The 19,719-nt window shown below is 38.6% G+C and overlaps 1 protein-coding gene across 2 annotated transcripts in view; it reads left to right on the top strand.

Moving 5' to 3' along the window:
* The first annotated feature begins 797 nt into the window (after nucleotides 1-797).
* LOC139730784 (transcription factor CP2-like) overlaps nucleotides 798-19,719 on the top strand; it is a 38,500-nt gene continuing 19,578 nt past the window's right edge. Inside the window, exons 1-6 of one of the 2 annotated variants that reach the window (XM_071641648.1) lie at nucleotides 798-987; nucleotides 11,903-11,947; nucleotides 12,467-12,562; nucleotides 15,169-15,261; nucleotides 18,773-18,914; nucleotides 19,461-19,673. In XM_071641648.1, coding sequence (XP_071497749.1) covers nucleotides 866-987; nucleotides 11,903-11,947; nucleotides 12,467-12,562; nucleotides 15,169-15,261; nucleotides 18,773-18,914; nucleotides 19,461-19,673 — 711 coding nt within the window. In that variant the 5' untranslated portion in view covers nucleotides 798-865. The remainder of the gene's footprint in view (nucleotides 988-11,902; nucleotides 11,948-12,466; nucleotides 12,563-15,168; nucleotides 15,262-18,772; nucleotides 18,915-19,460; nucleotides 19,674-19,719) is intronic. The other variant, XM_071641649.1, reaches the window with a different exon arrangement.

The raw sequence follows: 19,719 nt of genomic DNA on the forward strand, positions 1-19,719 counted from the left end.
CCTTTGACATATGTCAGTATAAACTAGGCCAGGGAATGAAGACTATTCATATGAACTTATATCTTGTGGAATTTTCTATCTTTTGATTCTTTATCGTAGTGCACATGTCATAGCATGATAATTATGTAGTAGTCTTCTGATCCTGTGGTCTCATCACCAACATTTCAAAATTCATACATTTTGAATTGATTATCAGATCTCACTCAGACTTTCACTATTGTGCTCTACTGATATTGCTGCATTCACTCGATCCATATGTATGTTTGTGTTTCATTTCTCTTTAATTTTTAAGAAAAGAAATTGAGGGACAGGAAATAAAAAAGGGGATAGAGAGATTACAAAAATAAAGATACTATCATGTAGCTGTATTTGTGGATATGGGGATGGATAATACACAGATGAGAAGATGATGATTACATGGTGGGGGGAGGGGGGAGATGGAGAGGGAGAGAGTATTTCGATCCCAACCTTCACAGATCTCCATCTAAACCTATTATTTTCCCACCCCCTGTTAAACATATCTGCTAATGCATTCCGAGGTTAAATGGTGATAATATTTGCTGCACAAGTAATATGAGTAAAGATTATATAACTAAACGTCTCAGATGCAATGGTATGTATCTAACTACACTGTAATATCTCGCCGCTCAAAATCTTATTATTCAGTGAGTGCGATGCGCGGCCAGCCAGGCATAGTGTAGATTTACCTTTGTCATGTGGTATTTGACGCCACCATACAAATTCGTTCGGATTGGAGGTCGATTGTTGTTGTTGATATTTTAACGATCGGAGTCTTGCGAAGGTGGAGGTGGAAAGGTGTTCAGATTTTATGGTTACATTTCGTCGCTAGAAAAAGAAAACCTTCATGAGCAGAGGAAATATGGCGTGGAGTAATACTCTTCATGTTGATGATGCCCTTGCGGAGGATTTCGCATCAAATTTGTCCGGTTTGGGCACCGAACTTGGTACTGGAGCATACAACATGAGGTGAGACAGGTTATGTTCGTTTCGGTTCACCGTCATGACTGCGCTCGCAATCGCAGTCTAGTCGCAGCATAAACTCGCGCTAGCGGGGGTCATAAATCGGAAGCCAGCAACGTTCTCGGACTCCGTGGCAAAATGATTTAAAACGGGAAAAAATGAAATGGAGAAATGCCCTTATGTGGCCAACCTGTGTAACAATAAGTACTAACGTTACTGTTCCTAGTACAGTACTATCATACGCAACGGTGCCTGACGCTAGAAAGTCGCAAGGTTACGTGTGTGTAAACACTAATTTAACAAATAACAATGTCGATAATATGACAATAGTGAGATCACGAGATTGATTCTGTGACTGTAAAACGACCTTTAATCTATTCACAATATTATGACTTATGTTTTGTTTTGGACGCTTACTTTATGTAACATCAGAACATCAGCCTTTAAAGTACCTAACTAAATAAGTACCGGTTGTATAGTGAGGTGCCCGCACCTCGTCAGGGGCCCGAATACCGTCACCCCGCTTAAAATCGTTTTAAGCTCACTAAGCCAAAATTTATGCCCGGGACTGTGTTCAGTACGCTTGAAACTTGGCAGGGCTACCACAACCAAGCAAATTTTGGTGAAAACTGAACAGATTTTCGCGAAAATTTGAAATTTTAATCAGAATAGGACCCTACGTGTTATAAGTATCACCACTGTCCCCGCACGCATCTTTTACGTGTATGTCTATGGGAGCATCACGGTCACCCGCACACGTCTTTTACGTGCTTTGTCTATGGGAGCGCGGGTGATGAGTTGCGGGCCCCTTCCTTAGCGCGCAACTTTTTCGCATCGGTCGCGTTTGACGACGATAGCTGCAAATTTTCGATATCGATCAGTGAGCTTGTGATTCCATTGGAATTTTCAGCATTTTTTCTTGTATGTGAGTTGGATTTCAAAGAATTTCAGTGGCGAAATGTGATTCAAATATGCGCAAACATTAACTATGACGAGGTGCGGGTCACCCAAGTATACTTGTTGTAGTTTAACTCATAACCAGTGATAACACAACAGTGACCTTCGGCCTCCAGCAGGACAAAAAAACAGGCAAAGTTAAAAAAAAGAAGAAACACACACACACACACACACATAAAAAAAAAGAAAGAACACATGTTTATTGTTAAGTGTCCTACTTTTTTTGGTAAAAAGGAAGGAGGAGGTCCCCCCCCCCTTTTTTTTTTCTCAGTATCGCCAATAATGCAATGCGCAAAAAAACTTCTGCGCACACTGCAGAGCCCTGTCACGACGTCACAGCTGCACTGTGTGATTCTTCGGGAGCGTTGTCGCTTCCGGTTGGTTTGCACGTGTCTTTACTCTCAGTTCCCATTTGATTCAATGCAATTTTTGTCTGCTTTTCTGTGTGGTTGCTGCTTTTCCCTTTGGTTAAATAATATAGAATCAAGTTAAAGAAGAAGAGTCTTCTGTTTTTTACTGATTTGTGGTCACTAGAGTCATGCATGGTTCACTACTGCATACTGTGAGGCTTTGATTTGCTGATCACATGATGGAAGTCGAAGAAATCTTCAGCAAAAAATACCCCTGGGGCCTGCCTTATAAAGACTTGTGATAGAAATCAATCACAAGTTGCTTGTGAGTTGCAATGCAAGTTGCGATTGATTTGGGGACTTGTGATTGATTTGAAGGCTTATTAAGACGGGGCCCGGATTAAGACAGAATGTAACCTGAGTGCATATCCAGCCAAACTGGTTCTGTGGTGGCAAGTTTGTCCCCTCGCTGAGCAATCCCATAATGCATCCAAAGCAACGCTTGCCAAGCTGCCCGCAGGAATGGACGATACCACCAACCAAGGCTCTCCCCCATCAAATTCTCCATTTGAGAACTCGGCAAAAATATCACCGAGAGTCTTCTTCCCATCCAGTACAGTGTGTGTAAACCATGGTCATTACACAACTTTCTTTGGCATTCTCATTAACACACAAACAAACACCGTTGTGTTTTTGACAGTGACATGGAAAAAATCCCAATAATTTCAAAAAATTTGTACCTCGTTATCTCATACCAACGTACCGTAACAAAAAACTTGTATTTCAGATACAATGTACAGCAACGCAGCTCATATCAGATTGTGCAGGGAGTGCATGCAGTTGAAATATGAACATGCATGCAGAAGTTTTTTACTCAGAGCAGCTAGCTGCCACTGCAGCATTGCAAGTGCATGATATGCAGCAATCAGAGTTTAATACTGTGCATGTAACTCTATGGCAGCAATGCACTCGATCTTGGAGTGCCGTGTGCTTGCGCGAATTGTATCCAGTCATTTTATTGACATCACTTGATATGTGCATAGTTAGAAAACTGTTTATGGCCATATTTAATTTAAATGCAAGCGCGCACTAAGGTGCGTGCTCTAGTTTCTGCTAGGGCGAGGCGTGCCGTGCAGCTGAGGGTTTATGACATAACAAAGCCTTCTATATCGCGTAAAAAAAAAGACAAAAATTCATGATGTTTCTGTCATTGAAGAATGTTATTCCTGGTTGAATAACTTCAGAATAGTGATCAGTTAGATATGAAGATTTGAGCCTCAGGCATAATTGCGTTTGAATGAAAAACTGGAAATTTAAAAATTTTATGTACAAATGTACAAACTATATGGTAAGTTTTGAGGGAATGACATGCTCACTTTGCCATTTGCATATTCATATTGACCGTTCAAGAACTGTTTCCTGAAAAAATAATGAAACTTCAAAATGTCATAACTTCCTTATTTTTCATCCGATTTTGATCTAAACTATACTGTTGAACTCGTAATATTTTACTCTTTCTTATCAGACTAACTTATATTTGAACTGGATTTCCCCTTTAAGTCTTCATTTGATAATGACGTGGGGTGGTATTCTGAAAATCTTCCTAAGTTTCTTCCTAAGTTTCTTCGTAAGTCAGAAACTTAGGAAGTGCCTAGGAAAGACAGAATTGGTATTGTGAAATTTCTTCCCAGGCACTTCTTAATGCAAATTAGGTCATCCTTATTCCCGCCCTCGTCCTTTTTTAAGCCAAAACGAAATGCCGTATCATAAGGAACCAACTAATGACAATAGCATATTACTATGATGTAGGCTCAAATACACGTGTGCACGGCATGTCCCCTTTCTCACGCTCATTTCGCGCATCAAAGTACATGTGCGCGCAGTGAATGACACAGCGCGCCTATCACGATGTTTGCAGCTTGCTATTCTTAACGTACTTAGGACAGGGGTGGAGCTTTCCTAAATATCTTCCTAAATTTCTTCCTAGGAAGGATTTTAGAATACCACCCTTGTATTGTACATAGATGTCATTGAAAAGCATTGCATAAAAAAAAAATAAAAAAAAAAACACAGTCCTACATTATAGGCGATTTAGCTATCGGTGTCAGACTCTCAGCTCTATGCGCATACTAAGTTGGAGTTGGGACAAGGACTTCTTTGATAATTATTTGGCCCATTCCTTGTTTAAAGCATGACTTCACAAGTTATTAAATTGGTGATCCAAACACATTAACGGCTGTCTCAGTAAGACTTCCATTCAGCGTATATGTCCCCTCACATTAGCCCACCATTTGCCAAATGTGCAATCATGTTTGCATCAGTGTTAAGCTACATTTTGATAAGGGTAGGGTATCGTAGATGTCAATATTTTCACATGATTAATTTTTCGCACTGACCAGCTTGAAAACATATTTGCAGGTTCTTAAATTTGCTCTCTGTGCAGATTATTGCTTTATGCTTGTATGTTTCCATCTAATTCACACACAAAAAAACCCCAATATAAATCATCAGGTCATGCTGCCTGATAAATTCGAGTGCACAGACTGCACAGAAACTACTGTACTGCACACACACACACACGCACTCCTACAGCAGGGGGCATATTGGTAACTGAGAAAGACCACAATTCAAACCATTCAAAATGTGCAGAGAAAATTGTGAATATTTTTGCGGATCATAGAATTCATGCTAGCCATCAGTTCAGCAAAATACGCAAAAATTAGTGCACTGCGAAAATGTCCATGTTTACAGTACGTTAGTAAGTGCAGAGTGATACATCTAGGCAAAATTGGTGGGGGGGGGGGGGGGGCATACATGTACTACCATATGGAAATCTTTCCCCCATCTCAAATTGACCATTTTTTTTTTGTAATTCAGCCAAAGGAAATTGGAATGCATTGCATTCTTGATGGATTAGCAATTGACTGCTTAGTGGTTGCTTCTGTTTACTTTGTTTACAGTAGTTCTCTTTTCTTTTCTTTTTTGGAAGAGAAATTACATTACTTAAAGGGATGGTATACACTTTTGACTGAGATGGGAATTCAGCTCTAGTTTTAACTCTTGGCAAGATAATTACACCACTTAATATACAAAGTATTAAAGCGCATACAATCCATTCTAAGAGGAATTATAAGTTTATTTAATGAAAAATCAGTTTTGAAATGGCTGAAATATCCAAAAAACAAATGGGTCTTATAAAAGGTGGATCCCACCTTTCATGAGACCCCTTTGTTCTACTTTGTTTTTGGATATCTCAGCAATTTTAAAACCAATTTTCATCAAATAAACTTTTAATTCCTTTTAGAATTGTGTACTTTTAATATATGTCATATAAGTGGTTTCTGATATCTAGCAAAAGGGTGAATCCTGAATCCTTATCCCAACCAAAACTACAGCTGTATACCATCCCTTTAATGCTTAGAATACAGGCTTTAGTCAACTGATCTATTTCCAAGATCATCTAATTCCAATATGGCTAAAGCCATTTGGAAAATAACCTCCTCTCAATCTGGGCTAATGGCCATTTGGTCTAATCTGGTACTCACTTTGGCTGATTGTCATTTTGTCTAATGACCAAATGGTCTAGTTGCTATCTTGTCGATTGATTCCCCCCCCCCCCCCCCCCCGTTTTTTTTAATACCACTTGCTCTACCAGTTCATCTATTTCTTAGGTAGTCCATTTTCATGGACAGTAGGTCTAATTACTGTATGGTGTGCTTCCCATTTGGCCTATTATTCACTAGGATTCAGTTGGTCTATTTCCATTTCATCTAATTTCATTAGGGTCTTATTTCCACCTAGTCTACGAGCAAATGCATCTGATTGTCATTTCGTCTAAATACTGCTTTGTTTAATAACAATTTAGTCCCTTTCTCGTTTGGTTTAATCACCAATATGGCTACTCTCGTTATGTGTACAGATTACACGTAGGTAGATTAAAAATCTGAGCAAGTGTGGTTCATTGTTTTGCAACATGGGTCTTCTTCACCTGGTACGGTGCAGGTCACAGAGAGGATATCAACTTTTTAAGTTCAAGAGATGGATCGAGATCCACGTAGAGATTCAGTGGCTGACTAGCAGATACAAATCACGACAGTTACACCTCCAGTGTTGCTGACATGCTTGCACAACGTGGATGGGTATCACTTCGGACCAGAATAGAATAAAAAGGTATTACCCTCTTCTACATGTACAAGATGCACAACCAACTTGAGGATTTCAACCTGATGCTGTACATCTAGCTCTCAGTCTCAGTAGAACGACGTGAATGATGAAAGATTTCACCTTTAGAAGTTCCATTCTCCAGAACTCATCAACATATGGTACTCTTTCTTTCCATGCACTAGCTGTATTAAAAGTGGAGTACTTGTAATCTTCCATTCTCTACCATACTGGTGGCATCTGTGGAGTGCTTTTGTCACCATTTGACCAGAGGCATGAAGTAAATTATCTTGAGCTTAATACTTGCACTCTTGTCATATAAACACCAAGCACCTGTCAGCACTTGCATGACTTTTTCCTCGCTGGATGCTGGCAGCCAAGTTACATGATTTACAACAATCTTCAGGATTGAAGGAGGCAGATTACCCTGAAGAAGATGATGAAGAAGAAGCCAGCTTGGTATATGATATCGTCGGCTATTGTGATTATCATTCAAATTTCCTGCGTGTGACCTACATGTACAGCAAACCTAAAATTACAAGAAAGGTTGTACCGGGTAAACCCATCGACTGATTGTACTATCTGCATCCCGTCGGTAATGATAGGATTATGCTACATCTGTAGCATGCACACATGCTCTGCATGGGTAAGTGCCAACAGCACTGCCAGCACGCAGATGTTTGGTCTGCAGCTAGCCTGGTACATCTGTAGTGGTATACAGCTACAGGACTGCACCAATCTCGACTTTTGACTCTTGGGGAATCATAAATTTATTACCATTGCTACCTTGATTTGAGGCATTGTACAATGGAGGTGTACCTGACCTCAAAAGGGAAACCCTGTATTTCATATAGGGGTTTTTCCTACACGGAAAGGAGGCGGACAAACGGATTCATCTATTGGCGCTGTCGGAACCGGAGAACGTGCTCGGGAACCCTGGTAACCCGAGATGCGGTTGGGCCGGATGGCTACAGGCAGCCGAGCGAGAATATCCGTCATTCTCACCCGCCGCATGTGGATGCTATGGCTGTGGAGCTGACCAAATCCCATGTGAACAATATTGAAGCAGCAAATGAGTTGACACCTATACCCCAGATTTATAGGCAACACCAACTACAACTGTCTGTAGATGATGAAGCGGCTATAGCCGTACTTCCATCATTTAGGTATGAAAGGCAGATAAACTAATGTGATTTTTTTTTTTAAAGGCCTACATGATATTGATAAGCATGATATGATTATAATGTAACTTTCATATATATGTAATAAATGCAAAAAAAAGGGAACTGACCAGAAATGTATAATATATCAAGTTAGAAATGAGCAAAGAAAATGGGATTACATATCATGATGGAATCCCATCTTCTTTGCTCATTTGTCATTTAAAATGTTCAATAAAAAAAAAAACAACCACCTGCTGTGATGTTTCACCCCCTGCCAGTATGTGTCACGTGGAAAGCCTTGTAGAGAGTCTATGGGGATTCTAGAATCTTGTTTGGTATAGGTTGATCGCTTATCTGAATTCTGGCTGGAAAGTACATGATTTCAATAACATTTTCCCAAGACATAAAGAAAATCTACACAATTTTGTAGGTAATATAAATTTCAATGCAGTTAGGAATGAAGCAATATCATGAGGGATTATCAAGCAATTGTATAAGCCTTAAACTGTTACCATTTAGAAAGGAAAAGAAGAAGAAAATAAAAGAACCCCCAAAGACTTTGTAATGTTAAAGATATTAGTTTATCTTGCTTACTGGTTGTGTGAATATAGTCATTGCTAATCAATGTGTGATTATTTGACTGGGTTCTCAGAGTGAAATGAATAAAAAGTTTGACTATACTGTAAACAGAAGCCAAAGGGCAATATAATTGACTAGGAACCATATCACATATTTCGATGGTAAATTTATCAGAAATCTGCTTACAATGCAAATGTAATAATGATAACATTTATTGCCATAAGATGGTTACAGTGGGAAAATCCTGGATTTTTGGCACAAGTTACAAACTGTATATTGTGCTGTGATAATGGGGATGCATGTACATAGTTGTAAACACCAGCTGAGGATGTCCAATTACATTGTAGCCTTCTATAAAAATGATACTGGTAGTAAAACTCATCACCAATGGACTACGTATTGCAGGACAGATAATGTATTTCCCAGGGGCCTGATCAGGCATTTGAGCAACTGACTGAACACATACAGCAGAAAATTCCTCTTTGATTTTACTAGCATTTTCTTGTATTAGATTTGTGAATTTTCTCTATCTGGTGACAAGCATGCATGTTATTGTAGATTTGGTGTCTGACAATTGTTCAGATATAATGCTTGATTCCTTTTATGTTGACATAGCATTTCTTCAAAATAGCTTCGTCTGCAGTGAATATCATTCTCCAGCATTAAAGTTGAATTGATGGAGGTTACATTCCTCAAAGTTCATCGAGCTCGAGTGATTTGTGCAAATATGTGTTGGAAAGAGGCAGAAAAGCTACAAGTAAGCATCTGAATTCATAAAGAGTCAAACCTTGGATAGGGGAAGTGGCGCAATGCGTTGTATGAAAGCTTGATATTCATTTTGTATGTTCGAGGGCTACTGGTTTCAATATTGGCAAGTAATAATGTAAACAAGCTGTGATTCAAAGGGATGATTCTGCAATCTATATGCAAAATGTATGACTATGTAGGTCCATACAAATATATGAAATCGCATTACCATTTTTGAGCTGTTTCATCTAGAACTTTGGTTTTTGCTTTCAGAGGAGGAACATGTGAAAGACAGGAAGTGTATCTTACAGCAGATTTTACTCGGGTCATGAATCTGTTGTGTTAATATACAAGATTTTTGTAATGTTCATGAGTTATAATCTTCATATTTCTCAGACTGTGAGTAGAATCATTAAATTTCAGGTTTTATCTAATAGCAGCAACAGAAATACTGCAGTGTTTTAATGACGATCAAGTTCTGAATTCAATTGGAGGAAATAAACAGGAAATAAGTTTAGAAATAGATTATAATGCCATTGCAACAATGATTCATCCATGAAACTCGATGGCTGTTGCTGTGTATGTCACAGCTGTGACAAGTTTTCAATCGAGGCTTATGACACACCATTAGAATCACTACATTGTGTGTCTCTACAAGAAGACACACACACAAGTGGATACCTATGGCAGCTAAATCTTCTGGAATTGATAAGTATTCTGTAATAATGCCTGTGCACACACAAGAATGATTGACTTTTTTATTGCGATGCAAAAATCAATTTTATACGCCGCCATTCACACTATGGCTGCAAGTGAAATGCATTAGATTTCGAAACTGTGCGTATGATAGTTGTACCGGTCTGCCTAATAACTGAAGCATGACTCTGGCAGCCTCACCGTAGGCTAAGTGCTCGGGAAAGGCAAGTTTCATCATGTGCTGTTCACTCACACACTGGATTGTGAGGGATTAGTTTTCAGAAGAAAGAAAAAAAAATCAAGACACATGGACTGATATTCACAATGTGTCAGTTTGGTACAGATTTGGTTTTATGTCACACACAAGAATGATCTGTTTTGGGTTGGTTTGTTTGTTTTTTGCATCATGTTGCAAAAATCAGTTATCAAAGTTTGTCATTTTGGGGCCTTATTAACCTGTTGAGGACAAGTCCGGAGTATTCTTTGGCAAGTGTGTATGGGAAATGCGTGTTGTAGCAAAATCATTCCATCCTCAACAGGTTAATTCACCTTGAGATGACCTGCGGTAATATTATTACATACAAGTTGTAGGAAGGGCAGAAATAAATGGTTAAGAGACGAGTGACCTGGGTAAGAGGGCAGAGGTCAAGGTCAAAGGTTGCTTCATTTTAGTGACCATTTTTCTAGCCAAAATTTCTTCGAAAGGCCAATGGGAATATGATTTGGTTTAGTAAATAGGAATGATTTTAGAAACTTCATTGGAGAGCTGAGAGCTTAGGTTAATTCTCAAGGTCAGCCAGCTGTCAAGGTCAATGAACTTATCTGCATCAATGTATTATATGGACTACAATAATTTTGACAGAACATAATACATACCTAAAGTATATACTGTAAAAGTGGAAATTTTTGCAGTGTTGAAATTTTCACGCTACCTAACAAAGTAGCGCGAAAATCAAAGCATGCAAATATTTTTGCGAGCCATATGTTCCAGTACTTGATGTCTCGATTCCGAGGAATTAAAAACACGCGAAACTCTTCTTGCACAGCCAAGCATGAAAAATTAGTCGCGCCAAAATATGTACTCTTACAGTATTGTGTGAAAATGTAGAGACTTTCCACTCGATTGGTCATTTGCTGTGAAAATGCTCTTTCTTTTATGGTATGATTCCATGCATTTTCTTTTAGAGCATATACTGCAAAATGGTTGCGGCTACAACTAGAAGCTAGTAAAGTATTGTACCTACTTCTTGCAATGTGAAAATAGTCACCCACTATACCTTCAGAAGTACAACCTTGTAGCTCGGTGTTGAAGTGCAAGTTTTGTAATATTGAATTGCAAACAAATCAAACAATGCATGAAACTACTTGATCTGCACCTTGAGTTTGTTGGATAGGACCACTCAAAAACTTGTGTGGGTAGGGGGACAATTTGTGAGCATGACCCCAGACAATGCAAGCAGGAAGAACTTCATAAAGCTGGTAGACACAAAAGTCCTGAGTCACGTAGTACGTGCAGCTATGTCAGACAGACTATTAATTACACAGACTGATCATTTTAGGGGAAATAGCGACAAACTGAATAAACACAAGACCATATCATTGCTTCAACTCAGCTGCGCAGGTATATCATGTACTCTTAAAATCTTGCTTCTAAATGAGCCATTTTGCTGTTTTATCAAAAGAGAAGGTTGCGTGGTGGAATGAGGGTCACCATGCACCAGATTAATGAAAATTGCTTGAAAATGTGATGAATAATAAGTGCCGTTAGCCAGAAAAATTTTACCTTGCGAGAATGTTAAGTCATTCTGTCACGAACATCTCATCCTTGTAGCTATTCTAAGTAACGGTCATGGTCGTATGACTGTCTTGTCTTAATCTGATTGAATGTAAACTTTTTTGCTTGTGCTGGTTTCATTCAAAATAGTCTTCAGTATTGAGTGGCATCTGGAAATTGCTCACCACACTTCTGAAGAACTTTATTAGTCTTTATAGGCTGTTGATCAATGCATTGCAAAAGAAAAGTGTTTACAGCCTAGGAAGTCTAAATTTGTTGTAGAAGAAAACAATGAGTTTGCATTTCATGCATAAACCTGTTGTTAACTTTTAAGTCATGACATAGTGCATACAAGCCAGTTTGCTTTCCTGATCAGTTCATATCACTGGTATTTGATATTCTACAAATGGAGCACAATTGATCATTCATGGTATGCAAACTGAAGGGGATTATAATTTTTTTTTTCTTGATATTCATTTCTCTTTTCTCTGCAGTGAAGTCTTGGCTTTGCCCATGTTCAAACAAGAGGTCATCGAAGGGTAAGTTTGTGTGTCCACACATCATCAGCTTGTTTCTCAGAAGCTGCGTGTGATCTGATGAATGTCAATCCAGGGCTCCATTTCATAAAAGGTCCTTGTGATAGCAACTCTTGCTGGAATGGCAGTTGTCATGGTATTAAACAAGAAGAATCCAGTTCCTGATTGGCTTTTGCCACGAGAAGTTGCTATTCTAGCAAGAGTTGCTATCCTAACATCTTTGATGAAACGGGGCCCACAAGAGCCAAAGATTGATTCCAGCATTCATTTCAGATTAGCATTTTTTAATGTACCGGGAAGCATTGATGGTGTCCTGTAGTGCTTTCAAAAGGCAGAATCAGCCAAGTAGCATTTTCTTTTCTCTTATTAAGTGAATAAAACTTCTAAACTTGCTTTTATGAATCTGAGACACTGGGTAAATCTGAAAATAGATGTGGAGACTTGAAACGTGCTGTAGTTCCTTCAGAATAACGAGCATAACCCATCCTTTCACTCTCGATGTGTCTTTTGAATACTTTCCAGGAGAGGTGGTGACCCTGATCTGCCGAGCAGCATTGAGAAGGCACTGGCTGGAGCATTCTCCTCTATCCATGCAGCTGAGGAAGACCAACAATCTGGGTGAGTATTCGTGTCTTCCCAATCCTTGTGTGTCCCTTAGCGTGCATTGTGAAGATGGTGCACCGGAGACCTGCTGTCAGAGATGCCAACTTTTTTTCTTTTCTTTTTTTTTTGCAGTATTTCAAACCTTTTTTGCCAGAAATATGCAGGTTTTGTTTCCCCCAGATTGTATTACTACTCATGTCTACTGCAGGAAAGGTAAAAATACTGTTTTTCCACCCCCACCCCCCCCCCCTCCCCCACACACATATGCACACGTAATGCCTTTTCAGTCCTCATAATACTGCAATGTTGATTACAAGGTTGGCATCTGTATGCAGGGATTTGCCCACTTTGTTTTTTTGTTTTTGTTTGTTTGTTTGGTTTTTTTTTGGTATTCATCAACCTCTTTCCCTCATTTAGCATTCCTCCAAATTTTATTAGTGGTGATAATTGTATGATAGTAGAAGAATGATTCGTCATCTTTTCTGTTGGTTTTTCTTTAGTCTCAAGTTTCCTCTTGTTTTGTCAGTGAAAGCTTGTATGAGGGCACCCATTATCAAAGATTCTATGATATTGAGAGCATTATAGTGATCATCATTCTCTGTGTACAACCCCAAGAAAAAGAATTTGGGATGAAAATTTAGATTTGGGATAAATATTTCAGCACAAAATTGTCAAAGATAATAAAGTTAGCTGTGAAAAAGCAGCCCAGGGGTAAAATTGTCAGGGGGAACATGCACTCTCAACATTAGACTATTCCCTGACATTTTTGCCCCCTGATTTTTTTTTTCCTGACATTTTTACTGCCGACTTTTTTCCCTGGACATTTTACCCTGGACATTTTCAGCCTTGACATTCTTGTCTCTGACCTTTTTATCTCTGACATTTTCTCCCTTAGATTTTTACTGCTGACTCCACCCCCCTCCCCCCCCCCCAAAAAAAAAAAAAACAATAATAAAATACCCAAAGTATTTTTTTTTTTTTTTTTTGCCCAGGTGGATGTTTTTCCCCTGACATTTTTACCTGGAACCAAAATCTTCTCTTGACTTGATTTGTGTTGATATGTTCTATACAACAGTAATTGTCCTCAATTCCCTGTAAGCATTGAATATGAAAGCCATGCCAATGGGACACAGTTTTATGTTTATAATATGTGCATTTAAAACAGAAATACATATTTCTGACCATATATTGTAATGGACATTGCTTGTCATTTATAAACTTCAGGTTTCAAATGAAAAGAATTTTTATAGTTTTTGTTTTGTTTTGTTTTTTAGCCATGATTTTGTATGTAAAAAGCATAATTATGAAGGCTTCAGAGTCGAACCCTATTTTTAAAACAAAAGATTAACTTTTGATATTCTGTAAATATTTTCGAAATGTGGACTTAGCCTATAGGATAAAAAGGTTTGCAGGTGGGATGCCATCGACCACAGTGAGCATGGGCATGATTCTGTTTCTTTTTAAATACTTTTGTATGTGCCCTAGGCCCACCTGTAAACATCTGATCAGATCAGTCTGTTTTAACATGTATATTGTGCAATTATTTTGCTTCTCTTCTACCTATGCCTTGTCTTATATGTGCACGTTTGTTTTGATGATCTCTGTACATGTATGTGGTTTAAACGCTTACATCATCACATCTAGCAGTATGAGACAGATGTCTTGTAGATGCTTTATTTGTGATTCCTTAGAGGCCCAATTTGTTACCTGCATGCAACATATTTTGTGCATCACTTTGAAAGTTCCCTTTTGATTGAACATTGAGATTGTATAGTCTAACAGACAATGTGTAAAACCATTGATGGCTTATTAGGGACATACAGCTGACATTTGTATACTGAATAAACATGTATAATTGCCCCTTTTCACTGTTCATTCATCTACTGTTTTTTTTTTTCTACAAAGAATGTTGATAACACAGTCATTGCAACCCCCTTTACAATCATTGTTCATAGAATATTCCATATCAACAATTATTTGATGCGAAGGATTCAATTCTGATTTTGCTTTCATTTTGAAGAAGGAAAAAATGTGATGAGTAGGAATCTTGTGTGGCAATGACGTATTAATCTCATCTGATTTGCATGTATGTAAATTTGACTGATACTGCTGTTTTGTGAAAATATGTGAAACTTTACAAATCCCAATATTTTTCCTCATTTGATAATAGATCTGTTTTCAGTGAAATTTGTACTGTACTCTTTGCTTGGTTGTTGTTCTACAATTATAGTCAAATCTTTTGGATCGTGGAGTGACATTTCCTTTTAACACCTAACTGCATTTGGGCGGTAATCTCTCTCTCTTTCGAATGCATTAATGTTGACATTTCTACCAGATTATTACAAATATGATAAGTGGCTGGGCACATGTTTGGTTTTGACTGATCCATTATCCATTTGTTTGAAGTATAGTGCACCTGTTGCTTGAAAGGGACAGTGAAGGGCTTTTGTTTGTTTTCTCTGAATTGGAACAAAGTTTCTCCTTTTTTTTAATAAATATCTGTCTGGATAAAAACAGAAACAAAAGTGAAATGTAATTGGGCGAGGGACTGTCCCGCTAGGTGATTTGTGTGTCACTGTTCTAGTTTCTCTGCCGTTTGGTAACCCCCACTACGACTCCAGGAGTGCCAGCTCAGATCTCCCCACCAGTCTTGAGAAGGCGTTTGTGGGTGCTTTCTCGTCCATTCGCTCAGCAGAGGAGGACGAACCCTCAAGGTACCCGCCCGTTTGGTCTGTTGTGTGGAGACGTACAGGTGTACTGGTTATCCAGTCCAGTGTAGTTCTTCATTCAACTTCCTTCTGTTTTTCTATTTTTTGTTGTTGTTGTCATGATAGAAGTCCTGCTCACACATGTAGGCACGCCCAACTTTCAAACTACAATGCGCAAGTTCTTTTCAAGCAGTCCATCCTTTTTATTAAGATTTGTTGTAATTTTTCTGTACACATGTTGTGTATGCATTACGATATGAACACTGTACACTTTGATTCCATTATTTGCTTGCAGTTTCTTCGTATTAATCCACTGAAATGATGTTCATTCATTTCTAATTCTAACCCCTATCTTCCCTGTTCAATTTTGCAATTTCTTATTAAACCCATCCAGAGGTAGCTGTAGCTTAATTTAGCCTTGTGCTCATTATGCAAGTTTTTTTACTTTAATATGTACTACCATGTATCTGTGCATTCAAGCTGATTTGCAAAACTGTAGTCTTGTGCATGACATTTCAAGTTACGACAATGAAAAGAATGATGTAGAATTCTACCCACCTTGATGCAAATTTATTAATTGTTAACTAGATTTTTCCCTATAACTTGTAACGATTTTTGTATAGTCAGGAGGACTTCTGTTTGATCCATGTATTTTATGCTGTCATGGCAATATCATGAGATGACCACATTTTATGAGATAGAATGGAGAATGCATAATGCTGCGTTTTCACCATGTTCCCGGTGGCCACAGCAGTCACGTTTCAGGACACCGTGGACAAAAGGGGATTGACGTGAGACAGGATAGGCAAACGTGACTGACTGTGATTGCCGTGGATGCCGTGTCAGATTTTAAAACTTGCCACTGCAGTCCCGGTGATAATGAGGAACCTTGTATGCTGTAATAAGACAGGGTGAATGCAACAAGACACGAAGGCACGTAATAGGCCGTAACAAAACTTGGAGGCGGTCCGTAGTGGGAAAATATTGATAGATGTCTACCCTGACCAGACGCTGTGAGAACAGGGTCTGATAGCTGTACGTTCACTGGGGCGAGGACTGGACGGAACAAAACTAGAATACGAAGGAGGGAAAACAGGAGACTGTCTTATCTACCCACAGCGCATTACGTTACAGGCAAACTGGGCTGCCGTGGCTGTCGGGAACATGGTGTACTGCAAACGTCCATATTTTTGTGTGATTAATTTTTGCGCTAAGCGGCTCAAAAACACTTTCGCAGGTTTGTAATTCGCGCTGCGCAACTGTCAACCTGTTCACAATGTCCAGAGAAAATTGTGAAGATATTTTTGCGGGTTTAAGAATTCACGCTAGCCAGAAGTAGCGCGAAATACATGAAAATTAATGTACCGCGAAATTTCTGCATTTACAGTAAACGCAGCATATGGAAGGACTAGAGGGTGAGGGGAGGAATAATGCTATTAAAGGACTGTGATTCTAACAGAATGCTTGAGGCATAATGTACTTTGTGGACAGATTATAAGGGATTCTGTGGAGTGGGAGGGCTTGCCCAGTGTGGGTATATTCAAGAATCCCCATAACAAAATTGTGTACAGCTTTATCACTGATCTCTATTTGAAAGTACACAGACAGCCGAACAAACACACAAAACAGTACAGTCACAAATAGTACAGTCACATACACTTGCAAACATATTTTTTTTAAAGAGGGTGAGTAAAGGTGGGGAAATTGCCGCTGGCATGATAAACATAAATTTGTACATATAGGATAGAGGGTGATTGATTGTCCTCGTCATGCGCACTAAAATGAACTCGAGTTTGAGAATGAAGCAAAACATGTTTACCGACGTGATGCTGCTCTCTTGCACAATCTCACAGATTGTTTTCCACTGCCAGATGGCAAATGTTCATATGCACAATTGGCATTCTTCAACTTTGCTGAATTTTTATGGGGGGAAAAGGCCGCTGTAATCTTGGATTGTAAATCTCTGTTATTGCTTGTTTGGATTTAGTCACCAGTTTCTGACAATCATGGAGAACAACGAGTGATTCAGCCAAAGTTTGTCGGGATTAAACTGGGTTATAGCTAAGGATTATGTGATGACAGCAACACATAAAAGATTTGTTACTTCAAAATGTGTTCAAGATGGGTCCATTGCGATAGCTAGCTTGTGATCATCAAGTTATAGCCACACAATAAAGATTTTATGTTAAGGATGCAAACTCGTCATTTTGATTTCATGTCCAAAAAGGAAATTTAGTGTGTGGAGGTCATTTGGAGACTTGAGGCACCTTAACTTCACCACCTTGTCATATTTGAATGTATGATTGCATCCATTGTTAATGTTTCATGAAAACATTGAATGAGACACTTAAGTCTACAACTTTCTCAATCAATTTTTTGTTTGTTTTTTTTTTTGTCCAAATGTGATAAACTCAGAGATGTAATCTTTTAGTTCATGAGAATTCACCTGACTCACTGAAGTCAATTTCAGCGTGGAGTGGCAGTTCTCTTTTGCATTATAGATTGTTGAACCTTTTCCGATGGTAGTTATGAAGTTTCAGAACTTTTATTTCTAGGGTTGAAATGAATTGGTTCTACAAATATTTTTGTGTTTTATTTTTTATTCCACATAGATCTGATGCGTTATATCAGGATAAGTTGTAATCTAACTCTTTCATATGGCAGACTGTAGTTCGTGATAGAATTGTACATGCAATTGAACATTGCAGCTTAGTCATACTAACATTGTAGTTGTGTTAAAATGTAAAATGTTGAAGATCAACCCAGTACTGGGCTTCTGTAGAAGTGTAGGCTATCATGTGCTTTTGTCACTGACTAAGGACTAGCATTAATATTCATTGTTCAATCAGGCACATATACATGTATATTGAGCTCCAGAAAGTGACTAGCAATGTTATTCACTTCGAGAATCGTTGGATTCAAAGAATGTTTCCATTTCTCTGTATTGTATAGAGCTTTGTGATTGAAACCATGTAAAAATTCTATAGTAACTTCAGTTCCAAGTCATCCTCATGTTATGTGATTGTCATCACTAGACTGCACTGCACTTGTTTCAGATTTGGAGTGTGTGATAGAAATGTAAGAGCATGTTTAGTAGTTCATGTAGTGCTTAGAGATTTTATTTACTTTTTTTGTAGTGGTGCACACCATATGTAACAAGACGGAAAACACGGCACAAAGTATTTGACCATCTAGAAGTGCATGTTCCTACCAGGTGCCATTTATCTTTATATGTATCCTAGCTTTTCACATTTGCTGTGGTGAAGTTTGTTTTATAAATCACTGTGGTGGTGGCATATTGATAATGATACTACATGTACCGATTTCGTAATAATGCAGCTTCCAGATATTTCTCATCCTAGTCATGGTCATACTTTTATTAATGGAAATACACTACCCTTGTGTTTGAAATGAAAGTGAAAAGACAAGTTGACTCTGGCCGGCCCTTCGTGCTTGCATGATTCTTGTGGATCTCTTGCAACATGTTTTAACAATGGGAGTCATGGTTTCCTTGCAGTTTTCAAGTCATACTGAATGCAGCAACCTCTCCAGCCACTAAGGTTAATGAGGAGACACTGACCTACCTCAACCAGGGACAGTCCTACGAGCTGAAAATCAAAAGGCAGGGTGCTAAGGAATACGAGGGAAAGCTATTCAAGGTACCTTGGTCTCAGGAGGGAGGGAAGGGGGTGTTTCACATAGAATTTAAGTCAGTCTTAAAAGTAAGAGGGGAATGAAACCAAAACACATATTTGGATTGAATGACTGCTGCAATATTAGCAGAGCACGTCAGTGAAAGTTTGAGGAAAATCGGACAATACATTCAAAAGTTATTAATTTTTAAAATTTTGGTGCAGCCATCACTGGATGAGAAAACTACTATAGTTTGTGGCATCACATATGAAGAACAATATAAGGAAAATATGAAGAAACTTTGACATATTATCTCTTTTCCAGCATAATGATACAGGACTTGACTTCCTTCTTTCAGAAAGCGAGGGAATAATATTACCCTTGTTAAAGTTAATATAAATTTGTAAAAATGAGGGAATGTGTACTTACAAAAAATAGAATATTGTTGAATTGTCTACAAGAGCTGCAGAGTCAGAAAACAAAATCTAAATTTGTATTTTCTAAGGATTGGTATTTACTCCTTGAGTGTTGATTGGTCAGACATTCATTTTTGCCTCATTAACATCCTCCAGAGTGTCGTAAGGGTGCTTTTCCACGACAAGAGGTTACAGTACACCGAGCAGGCACAGATCCACGGCTGGAAGACCAACAGGCCCGGAGAGCGCATCCTCCGCATTGACCTACCTCTCTCATACAACATCGTCAAGTACAATACAGCTTCACAGAACATCAACGCCGTTGAGTTCTTTTGGGATCCGTCCTCCACAGTCGGCTGCTTTCTACAGGTTAGGCACTCTGAGCATATAATCTATGTTGGTCTTTGCAATTGTT

The sequence above is a fragment of the Diadema antillarum genome, unplaced genomic scaffold, assembly GCF_040938485.1.
Source record: "Diadema antillarum isolate AM-2024a unplaced genomic scaffold, OU_Dant_1.0 seq00000338_RagTag, whole genome shotgun sequence".
In the NCBI taxonomy this organism is placed as follows: Eukaryota; Metazoa; Echinodermata; class Echinoidea; order Diadematoida; family Diadematidae; genus Diadema; species Diadema antillarum.